Source organism: Stegostoma tigrinum, chromosome 1 (genome assembly GCF_030684315.1).
Source record: "Stegostoma tigrinum isolate sSteTig4 chromosome 1, sSteTig4.hap1, whole genome shotgun sequence".
In the NCBI taxonomy this organism is placed as follows: Eukaryota; Metazoa; Chordata; class Chondrichthyes; order Orectolobiformes; family Stegostomatidae; genus Stegostoma; species Stegostoma tigrinum.
Genome location: NC_081354.1, coordinates 55,611,060 through 55,639,010, shown reverse-complemented (window position 1 = coordinate 55,639,010; position 27,951 = coordinate 55,611,060). Strand labels below are relative to the sequence as shown.

At 39.7% G+C, this 27,951-nt stretch overlaps 2 protein-coding genes across 2 annotated transcripts in view; one reads left to right on the top strand and one right to left on the bottom strand.

The window, feature by feature from the left end:
* The window catches only part of ablim2 (actin binding LIM protein family, member 2), a 333,460-nt gene that overhangs the window by 185,453 nt on the left and 120,056 nt on the right, over positions 1-27,951 (bottom strand). The window contains exon 3 of the mRNA XM_048533104.2: positions 26,935-27,118. Coding sequence (XP_048389061.1) covers positions 26,935-27,118 — 184 coding nt within the window. The remainder of the gene's footprint in view (positions 1-26,934; positions 27,119-27,951) is intronic.
* On the top strand, positions 14,269-15,822 carry LOC125453454 (importin subunit alpha-3-like). Its single transcript, XM_048533092.1, has one exon. The coding sequence runs from the start codon at positions 14,269-14,271 to the stop codon at positions 15,820-15,822; it is 1,554 nt and encodes a 517-aa protein (XP_048389049.1).

Genomic DNA, 27,951 nt, shown 5'->3' with positions numbered 1-27,951 from the left:
CTGGCTATTTGCCAAAGGACCAGCATCAACTAGGCTGACTCTGATCACATTAATGAATTGCATTCTTTATTGTTGTTGGTACATTAAAAATACAACAGGAATAAGGTAAATGACACTTACTGAAATAAATACCAATTCTCAATGTGGCATTAGGCCTGTGCACTAATTTGTATTCATTACTGGTAACGAGTTATTCTATTCTGCCGGTGTCACCTTTATCAATTACACTTGGAAAGGGCAATAAATCATCCTGTTAACATTGTTCTGAAATTACTTATGTTACTTAAAATATGTGAAATACACACCATAATCTGCAAAAAAGCCGTGCTCTTTACATTCTTGGCAATTGATGTGCACACTAGATATTGAGAGATTTAGTTTTCCACTGATAAATAAATTATAAGATGCATTATTCTGCTTACGCATACAGGAGATGAATTAAAACTATAATAAAGCATTGACGTAACACAGATACAGAAGAACGGAACTTTTGTTAATTCTCCAATGAATTCTTTGTAGAAAGGGAGATTGAACTACAATGAGCTCAGTGTTGAATGACAAGCTCTTATGAATTAAATATTCAGAGAGATAAACTTGCAAATTTGCAAAGGTTGGAAGTGGTGTTCTGCAGGGATTGTTTACTTATAATTTACATTAGTAAGTAAATAAGGGGAGATGAAATTGTAGTGGTAATTTTTGGATCAGGGGCTTGAATTCCACCACAACAGACCAGGGGATTTGAATTTTTTAAGAAATCTGGAATTAAGAGAGTAATAATGACTATCTACTGCCATAACAACTGGTTCCACCTGGCTCACTGATGTCCTTACTTGGTCTGACTTACATGTATCTCCAGACTAACAACACTGTAGTTGACCCTTAACCTGAAATTGTCTAGCAAGCTGCGAAAATAGGAAAGAAATAAATAAAACCAGGTGAGCTAGCACTGACACAAAACATGAGAAATTTGACCGCGTAAAGTCCTCCTTACCAGAATTTGGGGCTCATGCCTAAACTGGGAGAGCTGTCTCTCTCAGTCTCATGGAATAATATCATAAAACTTTCTGGACACCACTGTTCCTGGGTGTGCCATGACCCACTAGCAGGTCAGACCTGCAGAACATCACAGCAGAATAGTGAATTGTTGTATCCAATAATAGGGAATTGATCTGGGAATCCTAATTGAGCTAGTCATGTCCTAAAAGAGTTGGCACAGTGTGCAGCTGGAGGAACACAGCAGGTCAGGCAGTATCAGAAGAGCAGGAAAGTCAACATTTCAGGTCAGGACCTTTCATATGTTCTAAGAGAGACTGGTGCTTGACAAGGTTGAAGGGAAAAACATATCTGACCTCATTTTCACCAATCTATCTGTCGCAGATGCATCTGTATATGATAGTATTAGCAACAGTCACCACCAAAAATCCTTGTGGAGATAAAATTCCATATTCACATTGAGAATATTCTCCATCATATTGCGTGGTAGTATCATTGTGCTAAATGTGACAGATTTCAAGCAGAAGTCAGAACCAGAACCCAAGACTTGGCATCCATGAGGTGCTGTGGGCCATCAGCTGCAGAAATGTACTCCAGCACAATCTTCAACTTCATGACCCAGCATATTCTCCACTCAGCCATTATCATCAAGCCAGGGAATCAACCGTGGTTGAATGAAGAGTGCAGGAGGACATGTCAGGAACAATACCAGGTACATCTAAAAGTGAGCATTAGTCTGGTGAAGCCAACATAGGACTACTTACATGCAAAACAGCAGAAACAGGAAGTGATAGGCTGTGCTAACCAATTCCACAAACAACAAATCAGATCTAAGAACTGCAGTTTTACCACATCTAGTCCTGAATGCTGTTTGGACAATTAAACAACCCACTGGAGGCACGGGTTCAAAAATGTCCCCGTCCTCAATGAAATCTGAGTCATCAGCATCACAGATGTCAGTCTTTAGTCAATTTGATTCACTCATGTGACATTAAGAAATGGTCGGAGATACAAAAAATCCCTGATAACATTCTTACAATACTACTGAAGACATGTGTTCCAGAAATTGTTGCGCCGTTACTCAAGCTGTTGTGCAGCTACAACACTCGCAACCATCTATTATTGTGGAAAATTTCCCAGAGATGTCCTATGCTCAAAAAGCAGGACAAATCCAACCCAAGATAAAAAGAAATGCAGATGCTGGAGTCCGAGATAACAAAGTGTGGAGCTGGAGGAGCACAGCAGATCAGGCAGCATCAGAGGAACAGGAAATTTGACATTTTGGTTCAGGGCCCTTCTCCTGAAGAAGGGTCCTGACCCGAAACGTCAGTATTCCTGCTCCTCCGATGCTACCTGGCCTGCTGTGATCCTCCAGCTCCACTCTGTGTTATCTCTGACTTCAGCATTGGCAGTTCTTATCTCGAGGACAAAGCAGCTTGTTTGATTGGCACCACATCCACGAAAAACCACTGCCTTCACCACCAACACTCAGTCACAGTTGTGATACCATCTCCAAGATGCATTGGACAAATTCACCTAAGCTCTTTAGACAGCTCCAGCAAAACCCACAACCACCACCATCTAAAAGGACAATGGCTGCTGATTCATGGCAACATCACCACCTGCAAGCAACTCATACTGGCTTCGAAATATATCACCATTTCTTCAGTTTTGTTGAGTAAAAATCCTGGAACTCTCTCCATCACAACATTGTGGTTCTACCTTTCAGAAATGAATTCTATTGGTTCAAAAAGGCAGCTCACTACCTTCTAAAGGGCAACTAGGGATAAGTAATAAACACTAGCCCAGCTAGCAACATCTATATTCTAAGACCAGATTAAAGAAAGGAGGCTGCCAATGTACGTTTGGCAAAAGGGCTTAAGTTTATTATGCAAAAAAACTATATAAATAACAATTTTGACAGGTTTCATCATAGATAACAACGAGAAAGATTCATACTTTTTCCTCCACCAAAACCCTTTACAGACATTCAACCTCGGTGCTATCTTCACTTCTGGCTCAACTGATAAAGTTGCAAGAATGTATTTTTGAAGTATTTCTGCCAGATATAATTCTATCTTGTCCAGAGATACAGACCAGTAAGCTCACGAAACCCTTAAGCAAAACCTCAGGTTTATTTGAACTGGTTAAAAAAAACCCCGAAGACTTCTTTCCAGCTCTGATGCCCTGGAGACCGCCAAGACCGACCACCCTTCTGTGAATATGGATCTTTTATTCTCTGACAAAAACCTATTTGTCAGTCCCAGTGCCAGTCCCTCTTTTTATGGAAACTCAATTTTGCAAAAAGTTCCCAAGACAGCTTATCAAGTAATTTAGCTTAAATCATACGCCTTCCCAAAAAATGCTGTTTTAAAATTCAGTTTTAAACATGACTTTGACCATTCTAAACTAAAGTCACCTTTGCGACCAAAACCATTCACATCTACTTCAGAATCCAAGTTCCAAATAATAATAACTTATAATATGCCTTTATCACAAGGGGACATTTCACCCATAAACCAATTTACTTACAGACTCAACACAGAGATATTAGTCCAAGTGAGGGAAAAGATCAGTACATGATGGACGAAGACATTACGAAGCAAAGTCACAGTAACTGGAGCTCATCTGTAATGATAGTTCTGAAATCACACGAATGACAGCACTACATAGAGATTATCACAAGTTCTATAGTAACAAAGGTTGTGTTCGTAACTGATTCAACATTTGGAGGACAATACTGAGAGGGCTGCATAAGCAATGGATAAAAATTTGAACGATTTTTACAGCCAAAGTAATACCAGCTTCTGTAACCTCAGATGGACATAGTCTAAAGTCATGCCATTCAGACTGTGAAATCTACTGGAAACTTTTCAATGATTAATCACCAAGATCATTGAAGGATTATGCAAGCATGTTGTAAATATTGATGATTCAGTTGTAATTAGACAAACATGGGAGTGACATTTTACAACAGTTGAATGAATTGCTTAATTGGCTGCAACTAGCAAATTTAGTCTTAAAGTTGGGCAAAAGTTAATTTTCCAAAGGAAAAGCAATTTATTTGGGCTACACCACAGAACGAGGCCAAGAAGTACCTAGAGAAGCAAAAATAAGTTAACTTCATATTTTTCAATTTCTGAGATGAAATAAGAAATTTCACAGTAAGTAGCCTAAGTGGGCACTATCAGATATTTGTTCCAACTTTCAGCATGGTAGTGGTCATTTGTCAAGTTTGTTAAAGAAAGATAAGAAATTTGAATAGACATAGGAATTTCAGAGGTTTTAGTAGCACAGGATTATGCTAAACTGTTTTAACTGGCTGTTGATGTTAACATCATCATATGACACTGTGTTATTACAGGAAAATGAAATATCAAATGACCAGTTACCATTCTAACTAAAACTGAATTCATGCCAACAGAAATATTCAACAATGGGAAGACAGACATATAGTTTGACACCTCTCCAACAATATTCTAGACTCTACATATCCAACAACTCTGCAAAGATTATTATTTGTACAGACCATGATCCTTTAACTTTTTTTTTGAATGGGTACATCTGGATATGTGACCACAATTTTCAAATGAGACTTTCACTCACATTACAGCTGCTTGCAAACACCAAAAAACAAGCTTGCTGCAAAATCCACAGGCCACTGAGGAAGCTGGGCTTAAGGTTTGTGCAATCACATCACTTTTGAAAAAAATGTGCTTGGTGGAAGCTTATAGTTGTCTGAGTGGCCATGGATGATGGTGAGGTGTGTGGCAGAATTGGACAAGATATCTGGTGAGGCCTCTCTTGAAGGCAAGAGAAATTTATCCCATTTTCTAAGCTTTTCACAAGTGATGTTGTGAGGTTCTTGCTAGGCAGTGATGAGTTGCTAATTAAGGACCATTATTGCTTATTAAATGCCTTGTGGATAGCATACCTTGATATTTAGCTTTCTAGTTGACAAAACTCACCAAACAATGTGAATGTCAAGAAAACTTGACACACAACGATTGGGAAAGGGGAAGGTGCAATGAGACCTGGAGATCGTTATACACCAGTCATTGAATATAACAATGCTGGGGCAGCAGATGATAGGAGGGGAGGCAGGAGCAGTGGGGTCTTGCTGCAATTGGTGAGACCATATGTGAAGTACTGTGTGCAGTTTTGGTTTCATTATCTGAAAAAGGACGCTCTGAATGGAGTGCAATCAAGTTTTAGCAGACTGATTCCTGGGATCGCAGGAATGACATACGAGAGACCTGGATCAGTGATGGGATGAGCCAAGGTAAATGCAGGAAGGATGTTCCCAATGGCCATGTTTCTACAAATCCTGACAGATTCAGCTCGCTGAATGCTTTGAACAAACTTCAACTTGAGCATGATCAAAATGTGTCTCGGAATGATTCACAAGCATCAGCCACATGCGCCCTTCGTCCACAGGCATTAGTATCCACTGGCTCCCTCTCCTGACTGTCACGGTACCTCTCCAATACACTGGCAGGCTATTCATGAAGCATAGAGTTACATTGTAAGGTGCATCAGCATCTAGCACTGAAGGGCAGCTACAAGATCAATGTGTCAACAGTGTTGTCTAGTCCCTCTAAACAAGTTACACAAATCCAACCAGAATGTTATGATCAAATTTGCCCACAATACCAGAGTGGTCAAATTACTATGAACACAAGCCAGTACTAGTGCAAAGAGTCTCAACTTTATGAGGAAACAAGTTGAAAAAAAAAGACTTTAAATCTAAACGCCATCTCTAATCCTACTTGACCCTAAGCTTACAAAAATTCCTGAGTCTGTTATTGGTTGTTGTTCTTTCCCTCTCTGTCTCTGGGTTTGCAAAGCTGCCCTTTCTCTTTCTCTCTCCCTCGATGGTCAGCTGGTCTCTACCATTTGCCACACCAGTCTCCTCAGATCTATAGGTAAGTCCTGTTTTTATATTTTTTCCCCCAAGCTTCTGGATCTTCCTGCAGCTTTAGCCTTCAAGAGATCCTGCTTAATGGTTATCAATGGTTTGAATGGAGGCAATGAGGGCTACAGATGGTGGAAGCCAGAGGCTATAGGTGTGAGGCCGGAAAAGCACAACAGGTCAGACAGCATTGAGGAACAGTAAAGTCAACATTTCGGGCTGAAACCCTTTGGCAGGACATTTGAATGGTTTTGTTAATCGCTAAATATCCTATTTATGTTTGTTCCATTGTTTTAGGCTTCAGTGTCTGGTTCTCGATTATTAATAATCATTCCTCCTTGTTTAGTTGATGAGCTAGGTCTATCCAGGATGACTGTTGACAGGAAAGAATCTCTTGGGGAATATGACACTGTGCTAACGTCTTTAGCACCCAGTTGCTATTTGTTTCCGGCTTCTGAGAGTTCAGAATTTTACTTGGCCTATGTACCTAGCATCACTTGCTGTTTAGGACATAGAACATAGAACATAGAAAAATACAGCACAGTACAGGCCCGTCGGCCCACGATGTTGTGCCGTGGAATAATCCTAATCCAAAAATAAAATAACCCAACCTACATTCCCCTCAATTCACTGCTGTCCATGTGCATGTCCAGCAGTCGCTTAAATGTCACTAATGACTCCGCTTCCACGACTACCACTGGTAAACTATTTTAGCAGTCAGGAATCTGTAATATTTCCCTCATTTTTAACAGGAAGAAGCTTATGCAAAAGAAGTTCAAACTTAATTGTAGAAGTTGGTTTTGGTTTTCCCAGTGGAGGCTATGTGTTAATGTGAAAGCCATTGTGTACATTGGTCAGGCCCATAATCATACGTCTGGTAAGTGGTATAACTATTTATAGAACAAACAGAAAATCTTGCTATAATAACCCTTCCAGAGTCATGAGGTTTAGGTCCATACAAAATTCAGTAAAGAAAATTCCTGTTGTGATAATCCATACAAGGTCATGATGCCTAGACAACATTCAATAACCAGAACAAACAGAAGTAAGAATAATGATAACTCTGACAGTTCCATCTATCTTCTAACCCTTTGCACATGTGCAGGCATTATTCATAGTGAGCATGCCCATCTGTAGGGATATCTGTCTTCCAGCCTGTAATCTTAACTGCCAGTATATTGAGGTATATTAAGGTGAGTATAATTAGCACCATAGCTAGATTCGAGGGGAACCAAATCCATGGATGAATTTATATATTAGAACCCCAATTCAAAAGTCACCTCACCAACTGGTGGGTTGTAATGGCTATGTTTTGCATTGATTCAGGATTTGGTGGCCGCTCTTTACCTACAAGTTTTAACTTTTCCAGTCCATCAGTAATGATTTCTCACTGCTTCCACAGCAGTCTAATCTTGGTTAATCAGCCGTGAGAATCTGTGTGCTATTGCTGTGGTTACCTAAGTGGCCCCCTTCCCTAATTTATGTGTTTCCCATCATATGTCTTGGGTCTTGGATTCCATAGCCCACAGTTCATATGCATCAGTACAGAATTCTGTTCATATGGGCCATTTTTGAAAAAAATATATTGTTTGAGAGTGTCCTCCCATGTTGGGTCAGGGGCACTTGTTCCGTTTTGCTAGGAAGCGTATTACTGCCGAGTACTTTTCTGGATTTCTCTTCCATGTCCAAAGGTGTGCATATTAGGTGGATTGGCCTTACTAAATTGCTCCAGAGTGGCCAGGACATGCAGGCTAGATGGTTTAGTCAGGGGAAAATCAGGGTCACAAGAATAGAGTAGGGGGGTGGATCTGAATGAGATGGTCTTCAGAGGGTCGGTGTGCACTTGATGGGCCAAATGGCGTACTTCAAACTGTATGGATTCTATGATTCTATATTATTAAGGCATGAGAAGTGGCTGCAGTTGGGGTAAGTCTCCAGCTAAATTCTTCTTGCACCCTCTCTATGATCTTTAGAACTGGAGCACAACGACCACCTTCTACAACTACCCAGAGAAAGATCTTTAACTCTTTGTTGTAGCCTGACCTTGGAGTTTCCTGCACCTGTGCATTATATCTATCAGTAGGTTCTTGACCCAACATCTGCCGCTTGTTCCAGGTATTGTTTAAACACTAAGAGGTTTACCAAGTCACAAAGGATGTAGATAAGGTGAATGGGCAGAAGTCTTTTCCCTAAGGTGGGGGACTTCAAGACTAGAGGGCATATTTTTAAGGTGACAGGAGAAAGATTTAAAAAAGACATGGGGGACAACCTTTTTTAGACAGTGTTTGCAGATTGAACTTTCACAGGAAGTAGTAGATACGGGTACAGTTACAATATTGAAAAGACATTTGGATAGGTGGATGAATATGAAATATTTGGAGGAATATGAGCTAAGGTAGATCAGACTAGTTTAGTTTGAGATTATGGTCAGCATGGACTAGTTGGACTGAAATCGTCTGTTTCAGTGGTATATGACTCTATGACCTGGCATTCATTTCAGTAGGGGTAGTGGAGTACATAGGGGTGTCAACAGCTGCCAACATCACAAGGGATCCCACACAAGAGGTAAAAACCCAACCCTCTACACTGACTTCCTCACAGTCCCTCTATACCCTGCGTCACTTTTCAAGCTTGTGCTTTGCTCACTCTGGCTACAGGCCTGGGTTATAGGCCAATTTCAGCTGCCTGTATTCTCATTTACTCACTTAAAACCTGGTTTTCGCATGCTGAGTTTACCCTCTTAAGCACAGGTCAGGCTGAATTCTGAGGATAGCAGGCTGATGGGATCAACTTTGAGGATCTGATGATCATTTCATATCAAAGTCCACCGAGGAACACCAAATACTGTCCAGTCCCCACTTGAACAAGTTAGACAACTCCAACCAGAATGTTATGAATGAATTTGCCCAGGTATCCCACGAAAACATTCAAATCACTAGCAATATAAGCTAGTACCAATACAAACAGTCTCAATTTTATAAGGAAATTAGTTAGAATAGCTTTTAATGCTAAAAAACACTATCTCTAATCCTATTTCAGAGATAGTAGGAACTGCAGATGCTGGAGAATCTGAGATAACAAGGTGTAAAGCTGGATGAACACAGCAGGCCAAGCAGCATTAGAGGAGCAGGAAGGCTGATGTTTTGGGCCTAGACCCTTCTTCAGAAATTTCCTTGTAATCTCTATCTCTAATCCTATTCAGCCCCAAGATTGTGAAACCTCCTGTGTACATTTCCAAACTTCCAAACTGTGGATTTACACAATTGCTCTCTCCCTTTCTGCCTGTGGGACTGAGAAACTACTCTCTTCCTCCCTCTCACTCTCTCTGGGCAATCAGCTGATCTCTGGCGTTTGACATGACAGTCACCTTAGAAGGTATCCTAAATGATCTACAGGCAAGTCCTATTTTTGTATCTTTTCACCCAGCTTCAGGATCTTCCTATAGCTTTTGTCAATCAAGAGATCATGCTTGATGGCTATTGATGGTTTGGATGGCTTTGTTAATCGTTAAATATCCTATTAATGTTTGCTCTACTGTTTTAGGCTTCAGTATCTGGTTCTTTGTTGCTAAAATGTATCCCTTTTTTCAATAAAAGTGGAGCTGGACAAACGTAGCAGGTCAGCCAGCATCAGAGGAGCAGGAAAGTGAACATTTCAGGCTGAAGCCCTTCATCCACATGGTCATTAGGAGTGATGAGAGCAACCGCATGGTCAATGATGTCAGGTTGATCCCAGAGAAGGTCGAAGGTGGGGTTAGGATTTAGAATGGTTGAGGAGGTCTGTGGCTAAAGGTAAGTATGACAGAGTTTGGTCTACTTACAGTTTTTGATGTCTGGTAGAGCGGAGAAAAGCACTTGTTGAGGGTGTGGATCATTTTGAGGAAAGAGAACAGTGGAAGTCCTCTGCAGGTCTGGGAGAGGGAGGCCTTGAGCTGGGGCAAGGCTGACTGCTAGGAGAGAAGATGTTGATGCAGGTAGAGAATATGAAGCTGAGAATCTGCAGGGAGAACCATTTCTGGAGGCACTACATAGAACAATTGTCAAGTTTGGGTCCAAATTATGAAGGTCTGACAGTTATTTGGAGTCTATGGGGGATGAGCTAGTTGTGTAGACAGCTACTAAGGAAGAAGATGTGGCTGTAGTTGCAAGATTGCTTCAGAATGTGGCTGAACAGCTTAAGGGCAGAAGAGATAACTGGGGGTTGGGGTGGGGTGGGGGCAGGCAGTGGGAGAGAGATTTACTGAGCTGTCTTCGGTGGGAGGAGGAAAACATCTTCAAGGTGGGCATCCTTGGAGGAGACTTCACAGTATTGGTTTCCAGTGACTAGCAGATAATACTGCAGATACTGGAGCCAGAGTTGATAAACTTGGAGCTGGACAAACACAGCAGGTCAGATAGCATCCGAGTAGCAGGACAGTCAATGAAGGGTTTCAGCTGCACTGGGGACTAAAGCAGAAATAATGTAATTTACACTGGTTCCAAAAAGATGAGAGCTGAGTGCTGTAGACAATTATGGACTGTAAAATATTGTTTTATCATGGTGCCAAAATCTGGTTTACATTGTGGAGTGAACTTCAACTACTATTGATTTGGTTTGTGTTCTTTTTTGCTTTCTGTAAATAAAAGCTCCTGTTTGCACTTGTCCAATTGTTTGTCTGTATGTGACACTCCCCAGTGGGGAATGACAAGCTGCAGACATACAGTGGGCATTGGAAACAGGGTAGAGCTGAGGGGTTCAGACGGATGCATGTACAGACAGGTAAGGCATGTGACAAGGTGGTTACAAGACAAATTGAGAGAAAGAATGAGACCATAAGACATAGGAGAAGCAGGCTGTTCTGCTCATTAATGTCATTCTGCCATTCAATGAAATCATGGCTGATCTAATAACCAACTCCACTTTTTAGCTTTAACTCCTTGAAATGTGATTCCCTTATTGATTAGACCATAGATATAGGAGCAGAATTAGGTTATTCAGCCCATCAAGTCTGTTCTGCCATTCAACTATGTTTCTCAACGCTGTTTATCCTGCATTCTCCCTTCTCCCCATAATCCTTGATCCCTTTACTAAGCAAGAATCTATCTCCGTCTTAAACACACTCAATGACATTGCCACAGAAGGCTGTGGGGGCAATGAATTCCACAATTTAACCACCCTCTTTCTGAAAGAATTCCTCTTCATCTCAGTTCTAAAATGTCATCCCTTCACTCTGTGGCTGTGCCCTTGGGTCGTAGTCTCTTCCAAGTGGAAACTTCTTCTCCACATGCACTATATCCAAGTGTCTCAATATTCTTTCTGTAAATTTCAATGAGATCCCCCCCTCATCCTTCTAAATTCCATTAAGTACAAATCCAGAGATCTCAACCACTCGTCACATGACAAATCTTTTATTCCTGGAATCATTCTCGATCCGTCTTAATCTTGAATATATTTAATTATACTGTTTTGACAGTCTTAAGTGGTAAACAATTCATCAACCTCTGACAGAAGAAATTCCTCCTTATCTCTGTCTAAAATAGGCAAACCCTTAATCTGAAATTATTGACTCTCCCACAAGGGGTAGCAACCTCACTGCATTGATCCCATCAAGCCTGCTAGGCATCGTTAATGTTTCAGAATGTCCCATCTAATTCTCCTAATCTCCAACAAATGCAAGTCCAACTACTCATTACCACCTCATAAGAAAATCCCTTCATATCCATGATCAACCTGGTGAACTACTTCCAATGCTGGATATCTCTTATTAGATAAACGGACCAAAACAGAGGTCATTCTAGACGAGTTATGGCAGCTGGATCAAGATGTGTGCATCACATATGTACCCATGTCTCTCTTCTCCTGTACATTTTACAGAAGTACTGACAAGCTTATCAATTCCTCTTCCTCATAAATTTTGCACCTTCTCATGACTGAATTTGCTCCGTTGTCACCATGGTCGGAGTATTAGCTTTTGCGCTTCTAAAATACTGCTTGGCCTCCTGTGTTCATCCAGCTTCATACTTTGTCATCTGAGTACTATCTGTTTCCTTGACAAAGACAGGTTCAAGGAATTGCAAAGAAATGCTTCCATGTGCAGATATGCCCTACCTGCCTTGTGCACCACCTCAACGATTTATCCATTTATCCTTCTGAACAAATGTGAGGTGATGCATTTTGGAAGGTCAAGCTCATTTGGAAATTATACAGTGAATGGCAGAATGCTTAGGAGAATTGATATGCAGAGAGATCTAGGTGTGTAGTGCCACAAATCACTGAAGGAGTTAGATAAAGTAGTAAAAAAAAGGCCAACGACACTCTTGCCTTGATTGGAAGTGGCATTAAGTGTAAGCGTAGAAAAGTTATTCTGCAGCTCAATGGAACTTTAGTTAGGCCACAATTAGAAAATTGCATCCAGTTCTGGTCACTACATTACCAGAGGAATGTGGATGCTTTGCAGTGGGTACAGAAAAGGTTTACCAGGACGCTGCCTGGAAGAGGGATTTTAGCTTTCTAGAAATGTTGGTTAGACTGGGATAACAAAGTGTGAAGCTGGATGAACACAGCAGGCTAAGCAGCATCTCAGGAGCACAAAAACTGATGTTTCAGGCCTAGACCCTTCATCAGAGGTTAGACTGGGTTTGGTTTCACTAGAACGCAAGAGGTTGAGGGGCGACCTGATAGAAGTTTATAAGATTATGAATGGCATGAATAGAGTGGAAAGTATGAGGCTTTTTCCCAGGGTGGAGGGGTCAATTACTACTAAAGACGAGTTTAAGGTGCGAGTGGGGGAAGTTTTAAAGAGATGTGCAAGGCACATTTTTCACACAAAGGATGGTGAGTGCCTGGTGCCTGCTGCAAGAGGAGGTGGTGGATGCAGACATAATAGCAGCATTCAAGAAGCAAATGGATGAATAAATGATTAGGAAAGGAATAGAGCGATACGGATCCTGTAACTGAAGACAGTTTTATATGTTTTGGCACAAGCTTGGAGGGCTAAAGGGCCTGTTCCTGTGCTGTATTGTTCTTTGTTCTCCTCATCCTTTCCCATCTTTCCTGAGCATCTTTACTCCAGGAATATTTAATACTGAGTCCAGGTCTTCCTTAAACCAGACCACTTATACCACATCATGATAATTCCAATGTGAAATCACATCTGTAATTCACCAAATGTATTTACTATGTTCATGAACTGTAACCACGATTTATAATGTTTTCACTTCTCCTTTTTTCCAACTTCACCTAGTAACTTACCGTACTCTGTTCTAGCACTGTCTCTTCCAGTATTTTGTGTGCTTGTGTTTCTCTCTGGTATTTTCTCATGGATCGCACACCCTTGATAACTTATTTTAAATGCTCAACAGTGCTGGCAAAGTAACTCTTTACTACAACCAATCTGTCTCATACTTGTACCATTCTCTCCACAGCCAGTCTAAACGTCCCAGGAAGCTAAAGACTTCCCTACTGCAGCAACCTTCCAGGCACACATTCATCTATCTGTCTTTTTCCTCCTATTTCCATTTTCATTTGCATGTGGCACTATGAATAATCTACAGATTATTACTTTGGATATCCTGCTTGCAAACATTCTAACTAGCTCCCTAAATTCTGACTGCCAGGCCACATTCCCTTTCCTAGCTATGCTATTTGTATCAAAGTGGACCACAACCTTTGATCACCCTCCTTCTCTGAGATGAAAGTTCTACAGCCACTCTGTGATATCCTTGACTCTGACACCAGAGAAGCTGCATACCAACCTGGAGTCATATCAATGTCCACAGAATCTCCACAGCACATTACAGCTAAACCACCTGCATCTAGCATTCTTGGGAAAAACAAGGAACTGAAGTAGACATGAGAGAAACAGGCAGTAACCCTTGCCCTGTTCTGCCTTCAATAGCACCTGATGTGGTGGGCTCTGGATTTCAAACTGGATTGTTCTGAGTCAATTGCTAATCTGGGTTTTTATGTAAACAAGGTGTCAACTAGATGGGTGGTTAGCTTTTACATTCACATGTGTTGAAATAAGTATTAGTCCTAGAGTATTAACTAAATTTGTTTACTGAAGCCTCATCTGAATATTGAGATTTGATTGGCTAGGAGGTTTGATTTGGATCCTGTCACAATACTGGTATGATGACACACTGGACTTAGTCACAGGTAATAAAAGGGAGTTCGATGTGTCAACAGGCACTGTTGTTTTTGCAATCTTCATAGCAATATGGTCCTAGAGAATTTGTAATTCAGATCTACTCCATTTAGAAATTATAATGAGTAGTCCATTTCTGAGTTTAAAGGTGAGGAAACATTGGATAAGAGAACTGCAATCACTGAATCTTTGACTTTCCTTTTAAACACAAGTCCTTTTTTCCAAGAAGCAAATGGATATGGCTGATACCAATAAGTTGGATAATCAAAGGCTAAAGAGTTTTAAGAAAAAAGGGCGGGATCTGGAGACTGTGAGACGACAACAAAATGAGATCGTTGTTGAACTAAGAAAAATCAAAAGGGATGAACACTACTTAAAACGAAGGAATGTCCTTGTAGGAAATGAAGAAACTGATCCTGATGGTGATATCAGAGTGCAAAATGTATCATTAGAAGAAATAGTAAAAAATGCAGCTAATGAAAACCAGGAAGTCCAGCTAGGAGGCGTGCAAGCTGTGAGAGAGTTAGTGTCCAGTGATAATGCTCCTCCAATAGAGGATTTAATCAAGTCTGGCATTTTTCCAATTCTTATGCGATGTCTAGAACAGGATCATAATCATCAATTGCAGTTAGAAGCAGTTTGGGCTTTAGCAAACATTGCTTATGGTCCTTCAGAGCACACAGAGGCTATGATTAAATCAAATGCAGTTCCACTCTTGTTAAGGCTGCTTTGTTGTCCTCACCAGGATGTGTGTGAACAAGCATTTCTGGCTTTAGGCAACATCATAGCGGATGGATCTAAATGTAGAGATTACGTCATTAGTCTAGGAATTATAAAGCCCCTGCTTTCTTTTGTCAGTGTTCCAGTCCCTGTTACTTTCCTTCGCACTGTCACATGGGTCATTGTTAATCTCTGCCGTCAGAAAGACCCTCCCCTGCCAAAGGCAACTGTTCAAGAGATTCTTCCAGCTCTGTGTGTTCTCGTTCATCATAATGATATTCATATCTTAATAGACACTGTTTTGGCCCTGTCCTACATAACAGATGCTGAAGATGAGCAAATCCAGATGGTTATAGATTCAGGAATAGTTCCTAGTTTGGTACCTCTTTTTAGCCATCCGGAGGTCAATATTCAGACTGCATCATTACGAGCTGTAGGAAATATTGTAACTGGTACTGATGAACAAGCACAGGTAGTTTTGAACTGTGGAGCTCTTTCTCATTTCCCAGCATTACTAACTCATCCAAATATGAAAATCAACAAGGATGCTGTATGGTTTCTCTCCAATGTCACTGCTGGAAACCAGCAGCAGGAACAGGCAGTGATTAATGCTAACCTTGTTCCTCTGATTGTAAATCTCATGGAAAATGGGGATTATGCTACTCAGAAAGAAACTGCCTGGGTTATAGCCAACTTAGCTAATTGTGGTCGGAAAGATCAGGTCGACTACTTGATTGAACAGAATGCAGTAGCTCCTTTCTGCAAGCTGCTAACACTGCTGGACCCTCAGATAATTATTGTGGTGCTGGATGGATTAAGTAATATCCTGAATACAGCAAATGATAAGACAGAACTGGTAGCAAACTCAATTGAAGAATGTGGAGGTTTGCAAATAATTGAACAACTACAGCTGCATGAAAATGAGGAGATATATAAACTGGCATATGATATCCTTGATCAGTTGACATCAGAGGAAGGTGAAGATGCAAGTCTTGTGCCAGATAACATGGAAGATCCAAAACTTGGCTTTAGCTCTTCCACAAGCAGTCCAGAAAAAAAAATCCAGATCTGAAGAGGTAAACTGTCTCAAGTTACTGAAAAGGAAGATTTGATCCATCTTGCATGCTTCCAATGTTGCATCAAACTGAAGAGTTATTCTACAGACTGTATTTGGCATTCCTGAAAACTTCAAACTAGAGACTTCTACAGTCAAGTCATGGTTATTAATCACTTGTCAGGAAAAAAAAATCTGACCACAGTTTGTCCTTCTTGATGCAGGTGAATGTGAATATATAACAGATCCGGTTCCCACCTACATGTCAACGAATAAAGTCCAGAAAATTGCAACACAAGTTCGTCTCTATTCATACTAAATAGATGTTGGAGAATTGAGGCATTTCAGTTCTGATGTTTATATTTTGTTGTGTAAGGTAAGAAGGTCAGAGAAATACACTGGCAGATTTCCAATTTCTGTGTCAAAAAAAAAATTTGACTTGTTCTCCCACTTTTTTTCTCGTCATAATCCCCTGAGCTATGCGCGGTGATGATGCTATATTTAAAGAGTCTAACCTGGCAATGGCCCCTGAATGTCCACCTTGGCCTATATGATTTTATTTCTATTAACCCTTCAGCATCACCAACTGAATTTCTGTTCTTCATTCATCTTAGAAACAAGGCTCTAGAAACTCAGTACAGGTTTTCCTAAACACCTAGCACAGAATTTAAGTGGGAGATTGGCATGAAGGGAATCATGTAACAACTATTTTCAGACATTTATGCAGTTTTCCTAGCAGTAACAGTGCAAATTCACCAGAACTGCATACTTTTTAATAGATTACAGTTATCTAAATGTACAGTTGAATAAACCCAAAAGGCTGAATGTTCCTATTGCAATGTTCTCTGAATTCTCTGCCAAAGTTATCAAGGAAACCATGTGAAATTTCAGGGGCAAGTTTGTTAGATATGAGACTGTTCCCAGATCTGTGCTTCAGTGCAGACTACTCTCTACAAGTAAGATGAGAAAATTAGATCAATTATAGCAGATTTAATTCTAACACTAATAACAAAAATATGCTGAAATAGGTTTTTTTTCCTTTTATAAGTACTGGCACCTATAATACTTTCTGTTACTTATTGTATGAATAGTAATTAACTGGAACTATCGCATTTGTTATTCCTGTAATCATCAATAGTTCAATGTTCTCCAACCCATTTGAAATAGCCCTTCTGTGACTTTGAGATATCCCTAACAAAATTAAACTTTTTTTGTAATAATGCCTATCACATGATTCTTTCTTGTTCGTTTTAACCTTGCTTTCAAACATAACAGATGAGCATGTCCTCACTTATCCAAGCAGAGCATGTCCTCACTTATCCAGTCAGAGCATGTCCTCACTTATCCAGTCAGAGCAACTGCATCTTTAGCAACTGTTTGTCATTTCTGCCCACATCATGTTACTTCAGGGATCCACAAGGTCTCAGGATCCATCCTCTCCTCACCAATTTTTTGCCTATTAGTGACATTATTTCAAGACATGACATCAGGTTTAAAATATATGTGGAAGGCACATTACTTCTCCACAAACTCTCAAAAAGTCTGCACTACCTTTGCATTGCCCAATTGCTGCTTGTTTGCTGACAACTTTGTGATGAGCAACAATTTCAGCAATAACTTAGATTTAGATTGTGTTTTTAACATAATTAAGCATCCCAGCACTTCACACAAATTTAATTAGATGAAGATTTCCACTGAGTCAGAGTTGCAAGTTTTAAATTAGGTGACAAAAACCTTGGTCAAATAGTTACTGCATATGTAGCGCTTTGAACAGAAGTTACAGCAGTAAATGGCCAGAGGGTTTGGGAAGGGAATTCTAGAGTTTAGGGACTGGGATTGCTGAAGACATAGCTCTCAATTTTGGGACAAAGAAAGTTGTTCAGATTGTAGAAACTAGTAAAGAATGGCTAAGAACATAATAAGAAAGGAGCAGCTAGAGTATAAAAGAAAGCTAGATAGAAATATAAAAACTGTAACAGATTCTACAAGTAGATGAATAACTAGAGATGGACTATTTATGCAGACCCAGCTTGCAAAACCCACATCTCCTGAACAAATTTTAAAAAAGTATCTTAAAAAAAAGGAAGAGCAATATCTGATTTGAATGAATGAGGCTGCAGAGCTCTGTACTCAGAAGGATGCGAGTGTCCTGCTGCATGAATCACAAAAGATTAGGATGCAGGTGCAGGTAAATTAATTAGGCATGCAAACAGAATGTCAGTCTTTATTGCAAGAGAAATTGAAAGTAAGTAGCAAAGCCTTGCTGCAATTGTAAAAGGTCTTAATTAGGCTGCATCTGGAGTATGGTATTCAGTTTGGCCTCCTCTCATATGAAAGGGCATGATTTCAATGGAAGCTATTCATAGATTTCTGAGATGAGGAACTATCATATAAGGAAATCATGAACACGACTGGACCTATATCCACTGAAGATTAGAAAATTGTTTTACAGATATACAAGATCCTGAGGGGACTAGACAGGAAAAATGCTCAGGGGATACTTCCACTTGCCAGTGTCCAGAGCTAAGGAACAGGGTCTCTCATTTAAAACTGAGATGAGGAGAATTCTTTTCTCTTGGATGGTCATTATTCTCTGTAATTCTGTCCCTAGAAGGCTTTGGAGGTTGGGTCATAGAATATATTCAAGGCTGAATTAGATACATTTTTGATCAAAGGAAGTGACCTATTCCAGTACTCAATTCTTATGGACCATGATATTTGACTTCCTAATGCTGATGGCTAAACCAAACTTTACAAGCATGAGGGACTCTGTCCATTTCCTCCTCAAAGCGTTGATCTGTGAGGAATGCTTCATGCAAGTCAGAATATTGTCAGAAGTTTGGTTGAGCTGATATTAATGGAGTAGGAGGGGACAGGAGGGCGGCCAAGGGAAGTATTGAAATATCCACGTCTGGAGGTACAATATGCCTAATACAAGTTTTTGCAGCAGATCGTCTGAAATAGGAGACATAACTGAGAAGCAGATGGGCAGTTTTTTTAGATTGGGGGACATGAAGGACAAAGTTCAGCTCTTCGTCAAATAAGAATGCTAAGAGTTTCCAGAATCAGGTTCAGTTTCATGTGGAATGATTGGCTAGAGAATGAACGTGAGGTAGAAACAATAGTTTCAACAGTTGCGGTGATTCATCGAATGAAAATTTGTTTTATTCGGCACTTGAGTTTTAAAAAGCTGTTTAACACCACGGAAATACTGGTTCAATAAACATGGCCCTACCCAAACTTTGACATGATGGACCATCCTTATCCAACACTTTTCTTCCACTGTTCAAGTGAATGGGACAACTTGTTCTTATTTCTTATTTACTCTGACATAGCCACAGAACCTCACAGAACTACTTCTCTTCCTATGCCCTCACTGCTAGTTCTGGAGGCCTACAACATCTCACAGTCATCCACTCCTGTTTCGTACATACATGCTGTGCCTTCATGAAAGAATATGAGGTAGAACTCAATGCTGTCAGTGTACACATGAAATATGGTATTCGGTTTTTAAATATATTTATCTATGTGTAGCAGGTTATGATCTGGAATTCAATGAAGTTATGTAAATGGTTGGATAGGAAATGGTTGTAAACAACAGAGACAGAGCATGGGAATGAGACTAAATTGGATCGATCTTGGAAAGAATCAGCATAATCATGATGAGCTAAATGGCCTTTTTTTTCCCTGGTCCTTCTGTAACTCCAAGTGATATGTCAATGATTGTAGTCTGTCAGAAAGGCTTCTTGGATTTGTGCTCAATACAACCCTATATCAATCAATTTTACAATTTTTAGTCCTGTTTATAGAAAGCCTTGCCCTTCCCTATCTCAATAATCTCTTTCCGCTGCAAGATCTGTTTTTCTTATTCTAATCTCTTACGTATCCCTGGTTTTGATTTCTCCATAACAACCTGTTGTGCTTTCAGCTGTTTAGACCCTAAGTTCTGGAATTCATTCCCTTTCTCTCACTCTCACCTCCCTTAATTCAGTTCTTAAAGCCAATTAAGTCATCTGTATGAAAATCTAATTTGGAGGCTTGGTGTCAGATTTTGTTTGATAATGGTCACTTTAAGTGCCCTGGTGGCAGTTTATTACACTAAAAGGGACAATGTAAATACAGATTTTTCTTACTAATGGACTTACTAAAGGTTGTGGTACAGTGATTCACAGTTGAGGGTAGTGGAGAGCAGTGATGGTGGGTGGTGGTGAGGATATGAGGTCACATTGTCTCAGGTACCTTAGATTCCTCATTGTTTTAGATTGAACAAGGCAAAAAAAATGTCCAGTTGATGACTACTTATCTCTCTCAGCTGATGGACTAGTACTTATTACATCATCCATGATTGGGAATATTACCACAACTTCCTCTTTTTTATTTCAGATTCCAGGCATCCACATTATCTTGCTTTTAAAAAAAACTTATTAAATCTACTTCTCGTAATTTTGTAGAAATTAAAAGGTAAAGTTGCCTTTGTTCTGCCAGACCATAGGGTTGCTCTCTCATTACACAGTAAGACAACCAACGGTGTTTTAACCTGAGGGTCACCACATCTCTGATGTTGTGAGAGCTGAGAAGGGCAGCCCTTCATTGTAACCTCAGCTGGTGCGGGAATTGAACCCACACTGTTGACATTACTCTGCAGTCTATTACAAACCAGCTGTCCAGCCAAATGAGAGCACTGAGATAGATCAAGAATGTGATTGATTACGACCCACTTACCTGAGTGGCGTAGCTCCAACAACACTCTAGAAGTTCAACACTATTCAGAACAAAGAAGCCCACCTGATTTTAATGCCATCTACCACCTTCAACATTCACTCCATTCACCAACAAATCGCAGTAGCAACAGTGTCCCATCTAAAAGATACATTGCAAAAAAACAAAAAGATGCCAACACTTTCCAAACCACAACTTCTACCATCTAGAAGGACAAAAGCAGCAGATGCATGTCAATGCCATCACCTGCAAGTTCCACTCCAAGTCACACACTCCTGACTTGAAACTACATTGCAATCCTTCACAGTCACTGGTGAAAATCCGGGGACTCTCTTCATAACAGCATTACAGGTGTCCCTATGCCCCAAGGACTGCAGTAGTTCAAAAAGGCAGCTCAGTACCAACTTCTATACAGCAATTCAGATGTTTAACAAATGCTGGCTTAGACAGTGACACCCAAATGCCATGAACAAACATTTTAGAAAAAAATGCACAGAGGATATATTGTTCTCATGAACATGTCTGTCACAGATGCATCAATCCATGGCAATGGCAGCAGGAGTGAACACCGTGTAATTGTTAAGGAGGTAAAGCACTGTCTTTGCAAACAGAACACCATTTGTTTTGTATTGCACTGTCACTATGTTAAATGGGAGAGATTCAGGATTGATTCAGTAACTCAAAACTGGGTGTCTATGAAACACTATTGACCATCAGTAGCAACAGCAGCAGCAGTACAATCGGATTCCGTCATAATTAGCAAACTCAAAGCTTAGGGTATCTGCCAATCTGCTTTACCATCCAGACAGGAAACCAACTATAACCCTAATGAACTCTAGCCAGTAACAAGCCTATTCAAGGCACTCTGATACTGCTTCCCTTCCCGTTCCCAAATACAACTGCTGGGTATTTATTGAATGCAGTTCACTGGCAGCTTTTTTATTAAATAAAATGTAAGTACAAATGTTACTCATCCTCTTTTGGAAAGATGAATGTACAGGCAGAGTTACTGCTCAGTTAATGGCCATTTTGAGTACAAGTCAAACTTGTCAGCCTGGTACCTTGACAAACAACAAGAAACAAAATTACGTCTAGGTTCCAGGAGAGACACACCTACCAGACATTAGTTAAGACATTAGCTAGACATTAGTTAAGAGTTACTAACAGTCCTTTTAAATTGCCATCAATATTGCTCTATCCTCAGCCACCTGAACCTTTGAAGGCAAATAATATCTTGTGTATCTCAGAATATACACTGCACTATGTCCACAAGCCATGTGATCTCTTGAAGAAAGGAATAAACAATAAAACATGGACCAATTAGGATCAAAAAAAAGAAAAATTCTTTTACAACCTGCTTAAGCAAACACAAGCAAGTCCAGAAGACTACCTCACTCCTAATTAACATTACTAGGTGCATTTTATTTGTACAGGCAAATCTTCACATCATCATGGAGGTAGATTTTGCACCAGTTCATTTCATAGACACATATTACAGGACAGTTAATGATGGAGGCAACAGTGCCTAACTGCTCATGGTTCAGACTGACTGGTTTTAAAACTGGAAATTAAACTTGGAAATTGGGAGTGTCACAAATCAAGTCTTCTATGTCTGTTTTTCCGATCAGTGCTCCAATCAGGCAAAGGGTGCAAAAGTGGAACTTTGCTTGACAAGAGATGTCCAAACTCTTTAGAGTCTATATAAATGAATCACTGTACTGAGCCACTAAACTGCCTAAAAGTTGAAATTACTTCCTTTGAATAATAATAATAATCTGCACAAGGCATACTACATATCAAGAGCAAACAAGGAGGCTGAAACCTCTTCCTTGGAGGTCCCACTCCCACTCATCGTAGTTTTGGCAGAAACTCTTCCTGCACATGTAGACAGTTTCCTGTTGACAGCCTTTACATAATAGAAGAAGAAACCAGACTCCAATCAAAGATGGAAGGCTAAAAAGAGATTTATAGAGATGTTCAAAACAAAGGGCTATTACAAACTAAACATGGAAAGACTATTGTCAAAATTCTGAGAGCCAATAAGCAGAATGACACAAATTTAAAATTTCCAGAAAAAATGAATGGAGGAATTTGCAGACTTTGTTTTGATATGAAAATAATTTTAGGGTACACAGCATTCCACCGATGACACAAGTTGGGCGTAAAATCGAGAATAGATTTTAAGAGGATTGAGTAAATCTTTGTTAAGTAAAAAAATTATAAGGGCGTGAAGAAATAATAGGAGAATTGAACTAAGCAGATAAATCTAGGAGAATGTATCGTTTTCTTCTATGCTGTCAAATTACATGGATCTGAAATTCCAATCAGGCTTTATGTAGGTGCAGTTGATCTCCAATCAGAAGACTAGAAACTGGAGTTAACCACAGTATTGTTAGGATTCCACTTTTATGAGAAGTTGTGTTTGGGTAAGTGCTGAGATTTCTACCCATTCTCATTCCAAAAGGCACGTCAGACAAAGTTTCCAGGCTACCTCAGGATTTGAGTCCGTATGCCAACAGTTGGGAACTGGCAAGAGTTTTGAGGTGGATCCAGGACTTGCTTGAAGATCACTACAGCAAGATATTTTCAACACAACTGGGCCCAACCTATTTCCTAGTGAATTCTTCCCTAGCGTCCTCTGGAGCCATGCCACCCCAGCTGGCATTTCAGGATTTCAGGAAGGGAAATATCACCTGACTTGCATACTTAGAAAGCCTAGACCTGTAAAAGATTTGGTTTGGGTTTCTCTGTTCAGGCTGATATAGGATCAATGTTATCCACCTTATACCACATAAAAAGCCCGAGCAGAACAGTGAAATTTACAGTTCTTTCATTCAATTTTTACATCGGAACTCACTAACTCCCAGAATCTTAAGTTAGTGAAACTATTTCACCATGTTCACATTGGTACCACAATCTACCACTCTACATATTTTTAAAATCCAATTTTAGTGCCATCCTAATTAATTTCTTCTGTACAGTTTGCAACTTGCTACTGTAAGAATGAGGCTTGGCCCTTCACGTTGGGCTCTGAAATATTCAAAGACCACATGATGCAATCCAAAATGGCACATGCTAAAGCATCTCTCAGCACAAGTGTCATGGAACAGAAATATAAAAACAAGCTGTTGACAATACTGAATTACTGCAAAGACTGTATTTGAAGTAGAAAAGGAAAAGACACCCTGCAGCAGAGAACAAATATGATAATGAAACAGAAAACATTTCAAATGCACAACTGTTCGGGCAGTGTCTAGAGAAGAGATAATAGAATTACTGTTTCAGGTCGATAATGTTGTACTAGAATCTGCCTGACCTACTGAGTACTTCCAGAATTTCCTCTTGTTATTTCAGTTTCCGAGAATCCACTATATTTTGGTTATGAAAAGAATATGAAGGTGAATTTTATCAGAAATCAGCCAAGTGTCAGTTTTGGTGACTTTCATGGAGGGTTGCTTCCCACGAGCTCCAATGAGTCTTCTCATGCTATTCTCCAAAATTCAACTCATTAGCCATGCTCCTATGGCAGTCTGCTTGTTCTAACTTTCCTCTTGCCCCCGAAATGGTACTCACCAGTGGCTGGACCTCCTGAGATTACAGGTGTCATTTTTAAAGCCTAGGCACAACTGACAAGTATCTAATGAAGATAACAAGGTGTAGAGCTGGATGAACACAGCAGGCGATACAGCTTCAGAGGAGCAGTAAGGCCGACATTTCAGGCCTAGACCCTTCTTCATTTTCTGAACAAGTGTCTAGGCCTGAAACATCAGCCTTTCTGCTCCTCTGATGCTGTTTGGCCTGCTGTGTTCATCCAGCTCTACACCTTGTTATCTCAGGTTCTCCAGCATCTGCAGCTCCTAGTATCTCTGAAAGTATCAAATGAATACTGATTCTTAAATTACCTAGTGCCAGGAACAACAATTCACCTTGGATGCCAACTCTGTCATGATTTGATGCTTCTTTTACTGCTGATCACCATGAGAAAGCAACCTCTTACATTTTCTTCTCAGAACATTGAGAACCAAAAGAGAAAATTACTCCATATCCCAATTTTGTCTCACTATGATGAAATTCACATAAAAATCATGACAAGAAAAATGACTAACATGGCCAGCTCCAATGCAGAGTTTCCAGCTCTCAGCCTGAATACATTGTTACAACATTTCAGGAGCTGGACTGTTGCTTAGCAACTACAAAAACACAGCAAAATACATTCTAAATAGTGAATCGAATGAGTCAGATAACTAGCATAAGGTTACAGATTTATTATTGTTGTCTGATGATAATGAGGCATGACTTAAATTGAATATTAGCTATGTTTACTCATTTTTCAGCAACATATCTATATATAAAATATTGGACTAGCACCTTGATATAAAAGCAGACCTATTTATGACATAAGTTGTTTTAGGTCTTATTGAGACATAAACAAGAATGGTACTAAAATACCTGATAAACAAAGAATGTATGATCTTGAATAACACTCTAAAATAGACCCTTGCAATACCAACTAATTTGTGATAATTACTTATATATACACCACAAACATGCAATAGGATATCTAGAAAGACTTGTCGTATGTCAGAAATTGTAAACTGTCATGAATTCATGTCTTTCCTAAATTAAAACTCTAACTGTATATACATGTAATTATAATTTGTATATGTCCAATGGAACTAATGGGAGCTGGCTAGGGCTAGGAGGAGGGAAAATGATTTAAAGAACACAGAACATTACAGCGCAGTACAGGCCCTTCGGCCCGCGATGTTGTGCCGACGTGTGAAACCAATCAGAAGCCCATCTAACCTACACTATTCCATTATCATCCATATGTTCATGGAATAACCATTTAAATGCCCTTAAGTTGGCGAATCTACTACTGTTACAGATTTGGTCAGTGTTTCTGTGCTTGTGCTCTTCTTCAGGGTTTAGTACATGAAGGACAGGGGTATACCTAGTAAGTCCAATTCTACAGATCAGCTGTTGTGGATAAGCTACTGCACAGACCACAAGAGGACTCAAGTATGCTCATAACTTTGTGTTTGTTCAAATAACCTCAGAAAGAGTGTCTGCCTTTGACTAAACAGAATTCTACGTGATACTCAATCTGAATCTTCTTGGCTCTGTCCCATACATAAATAGAGCTATTGTTGCTGAATACAGAGAAATCTTCCATTCTAGGTATTTCTCAAACCAACCTACAGGAATGTATTGAATCTCTCTAGTCTGTTCCCAGGCATCATTCAAGCTTTTTGATGTACAAGGTTCCTGGCCGGTCACTTCTACTGATGTGGCCCTTGGGATGATGCTCAAGGTTCAAATGAGGCTAACAGTACTACCTTATAAGGTGTTGTCTTACTGCTGTTATTATCCCTTTTATAGTAACTTTATTTAATTCCCAATACAGCTCCCCACTTTGGCTTGTGGCCTACCCAAAAGTAGCCAGTTTTAGTGATATTGTCCTTTACACTCCACCGTCTTGGCCAGGTATCCAGATGGCTATTGTAAAGGTACCAAGTCAGACCATCTGTACTAGTGGGACCGCACTTCAGGCACTTGGTTTTTTACATTACTCTATTTTCTATAAAGTACAAGCTTAATTAACTTCTTTTTTGTATGCTATGTGCAATACATAATCAAGATAGTAGAACTGTTAATACTTAAGCTTTGAGGAGCTGTTAACACAAAGCCAATATCCAGGACTGACTAAGATAATAAAATGTGGGGCTGGATGAACACAGCAGGCCAAGCAGCATCTCAGGAGCACAAAAGCTGACATTTCGGGCCTAGAAGATAAAGGGTCTAGGCCCGAAACGTCAGCTTTTGTGCTCCTGAGATGCTGCTTGGCCTGCTGTGTTCATCCAGCCTCACATTTTATTATCTTGGAATTCTCCAGCATCTGCAGTTCCCATTATCTCTGATCCAGGACTGACTGATGTTATATAGCAGGTGCCCATTCATAGCTTTTGAAGTTCTTCTTCCATGTCGTTCTTCTGCTGGGCCATTTCAATTTGTTTTTCTGAGGTACTATTCCAATCTAGGGTTGATCTAAGGTTTAGGTAACTGTGGAGTAGAAGGGTTCCACATAGTAAATGTGGTACAACCATACAGATATCTCCACCAGCCCTCCTTGCTAACTCACTCCAGTGTATTCATGTGGACGTTTTAAACTTATTGAGGATTGATGATCCCAGATATGTCCCTACCCACCAAATGCTACAAAATCATAGAACCTTCCTTGACTCCACAAACATCTGCAAGATAACTAGCAGAGTTGCAGGATGAATACAGCTCAATACTTGTGCTAAGTTCTACCATTTGATTGTTTTATAAGTCTTTAATAATTAGAAACAACCCCGTTCCTTTAGGCCTTCACATGACTATCATTCTGAAAAAAATGTATTTCCTTACCTGCAAACAGCACAAACAAAGCACTTTGGATGGTAAGTTTTCCCCAGAGCTGAAACCACTTCACCTTCGATAAATTCATTACAGCTGAAGCAACGTGTTCCGTACAGCTTTTGATAGTCAGAAGTACAGATGTATTCCTCTTGCCTCACAAAAAATCCACCCTCGGCCAAGTCACATCCACATACTGGAACAAAAGCAAAAAAAGGTGAGTTTGAGTCCAGATATACTTAACACAATTCTGAACTTTTAAATTTTTCCAGTTGTAAGAATCTGTGATCTAAAAGAGGGTAGGAATGAAACCCAACAGCAACACAATTGACCTAGTGACATTTGGTCATCCAAGGTACACAATAAAACAATCAGTCAAGAGAGATAACTGGAAGCATATGCAATGGCTGTCACTGTACCTTAAATTTATAATACGACTGATGTAATAACACATTATACAGCATTAACTTTATAGTCCTAGGACAAGGAAATCAGTTGAAACTGTTTTTGATACAGTTTGATTTTATAACTGTTGAAACTGAATTTTTAATTCTACCTCTATTTCCCCACAGACAGGAAGAGCAGTAAGATATCATCAATAGTTATTTACCCAATCTAAAACATCAATTCTCAATTAGCCAGGTACATGGTCTGCAAGTAAAATAAATTAGGAAAAATTAGATGACTAGATAGTGTAATTCCCCACTCCCAAAGACACTAATATTCTACATAAAACTAGATTACAGCACAAAATAGCTGTCATGATCATACTGAATGGCTGTGCAGTTTTGAGGGAATCAAACGGCCTACTCCTATGAACTATATTTCTATTATTATTTCTACATATTACTATAGTACATTCTATTTTCAATCAGTGAAGATAAACACAATAAAATTTATTAAATCATAGATTCTGATACATTAATATGTACTGCAATAAGCATCTTCTTCAATGATGAGAATGGGGCCAATGTCAGTTATCAGATCCCCTGCAGAGACTGTGAGAAACACTACGTTGGACAAACAGGA

Excerpts from the sequence above, each read along its gene's own strand:
- LOC125453454 (XM_048533092.1), top strand. The coding sequence starts at position 14,269 with ATGGCTGATACCAATAAGTTGGATAATCAAAGGCTAAAGAGTTTTAAG.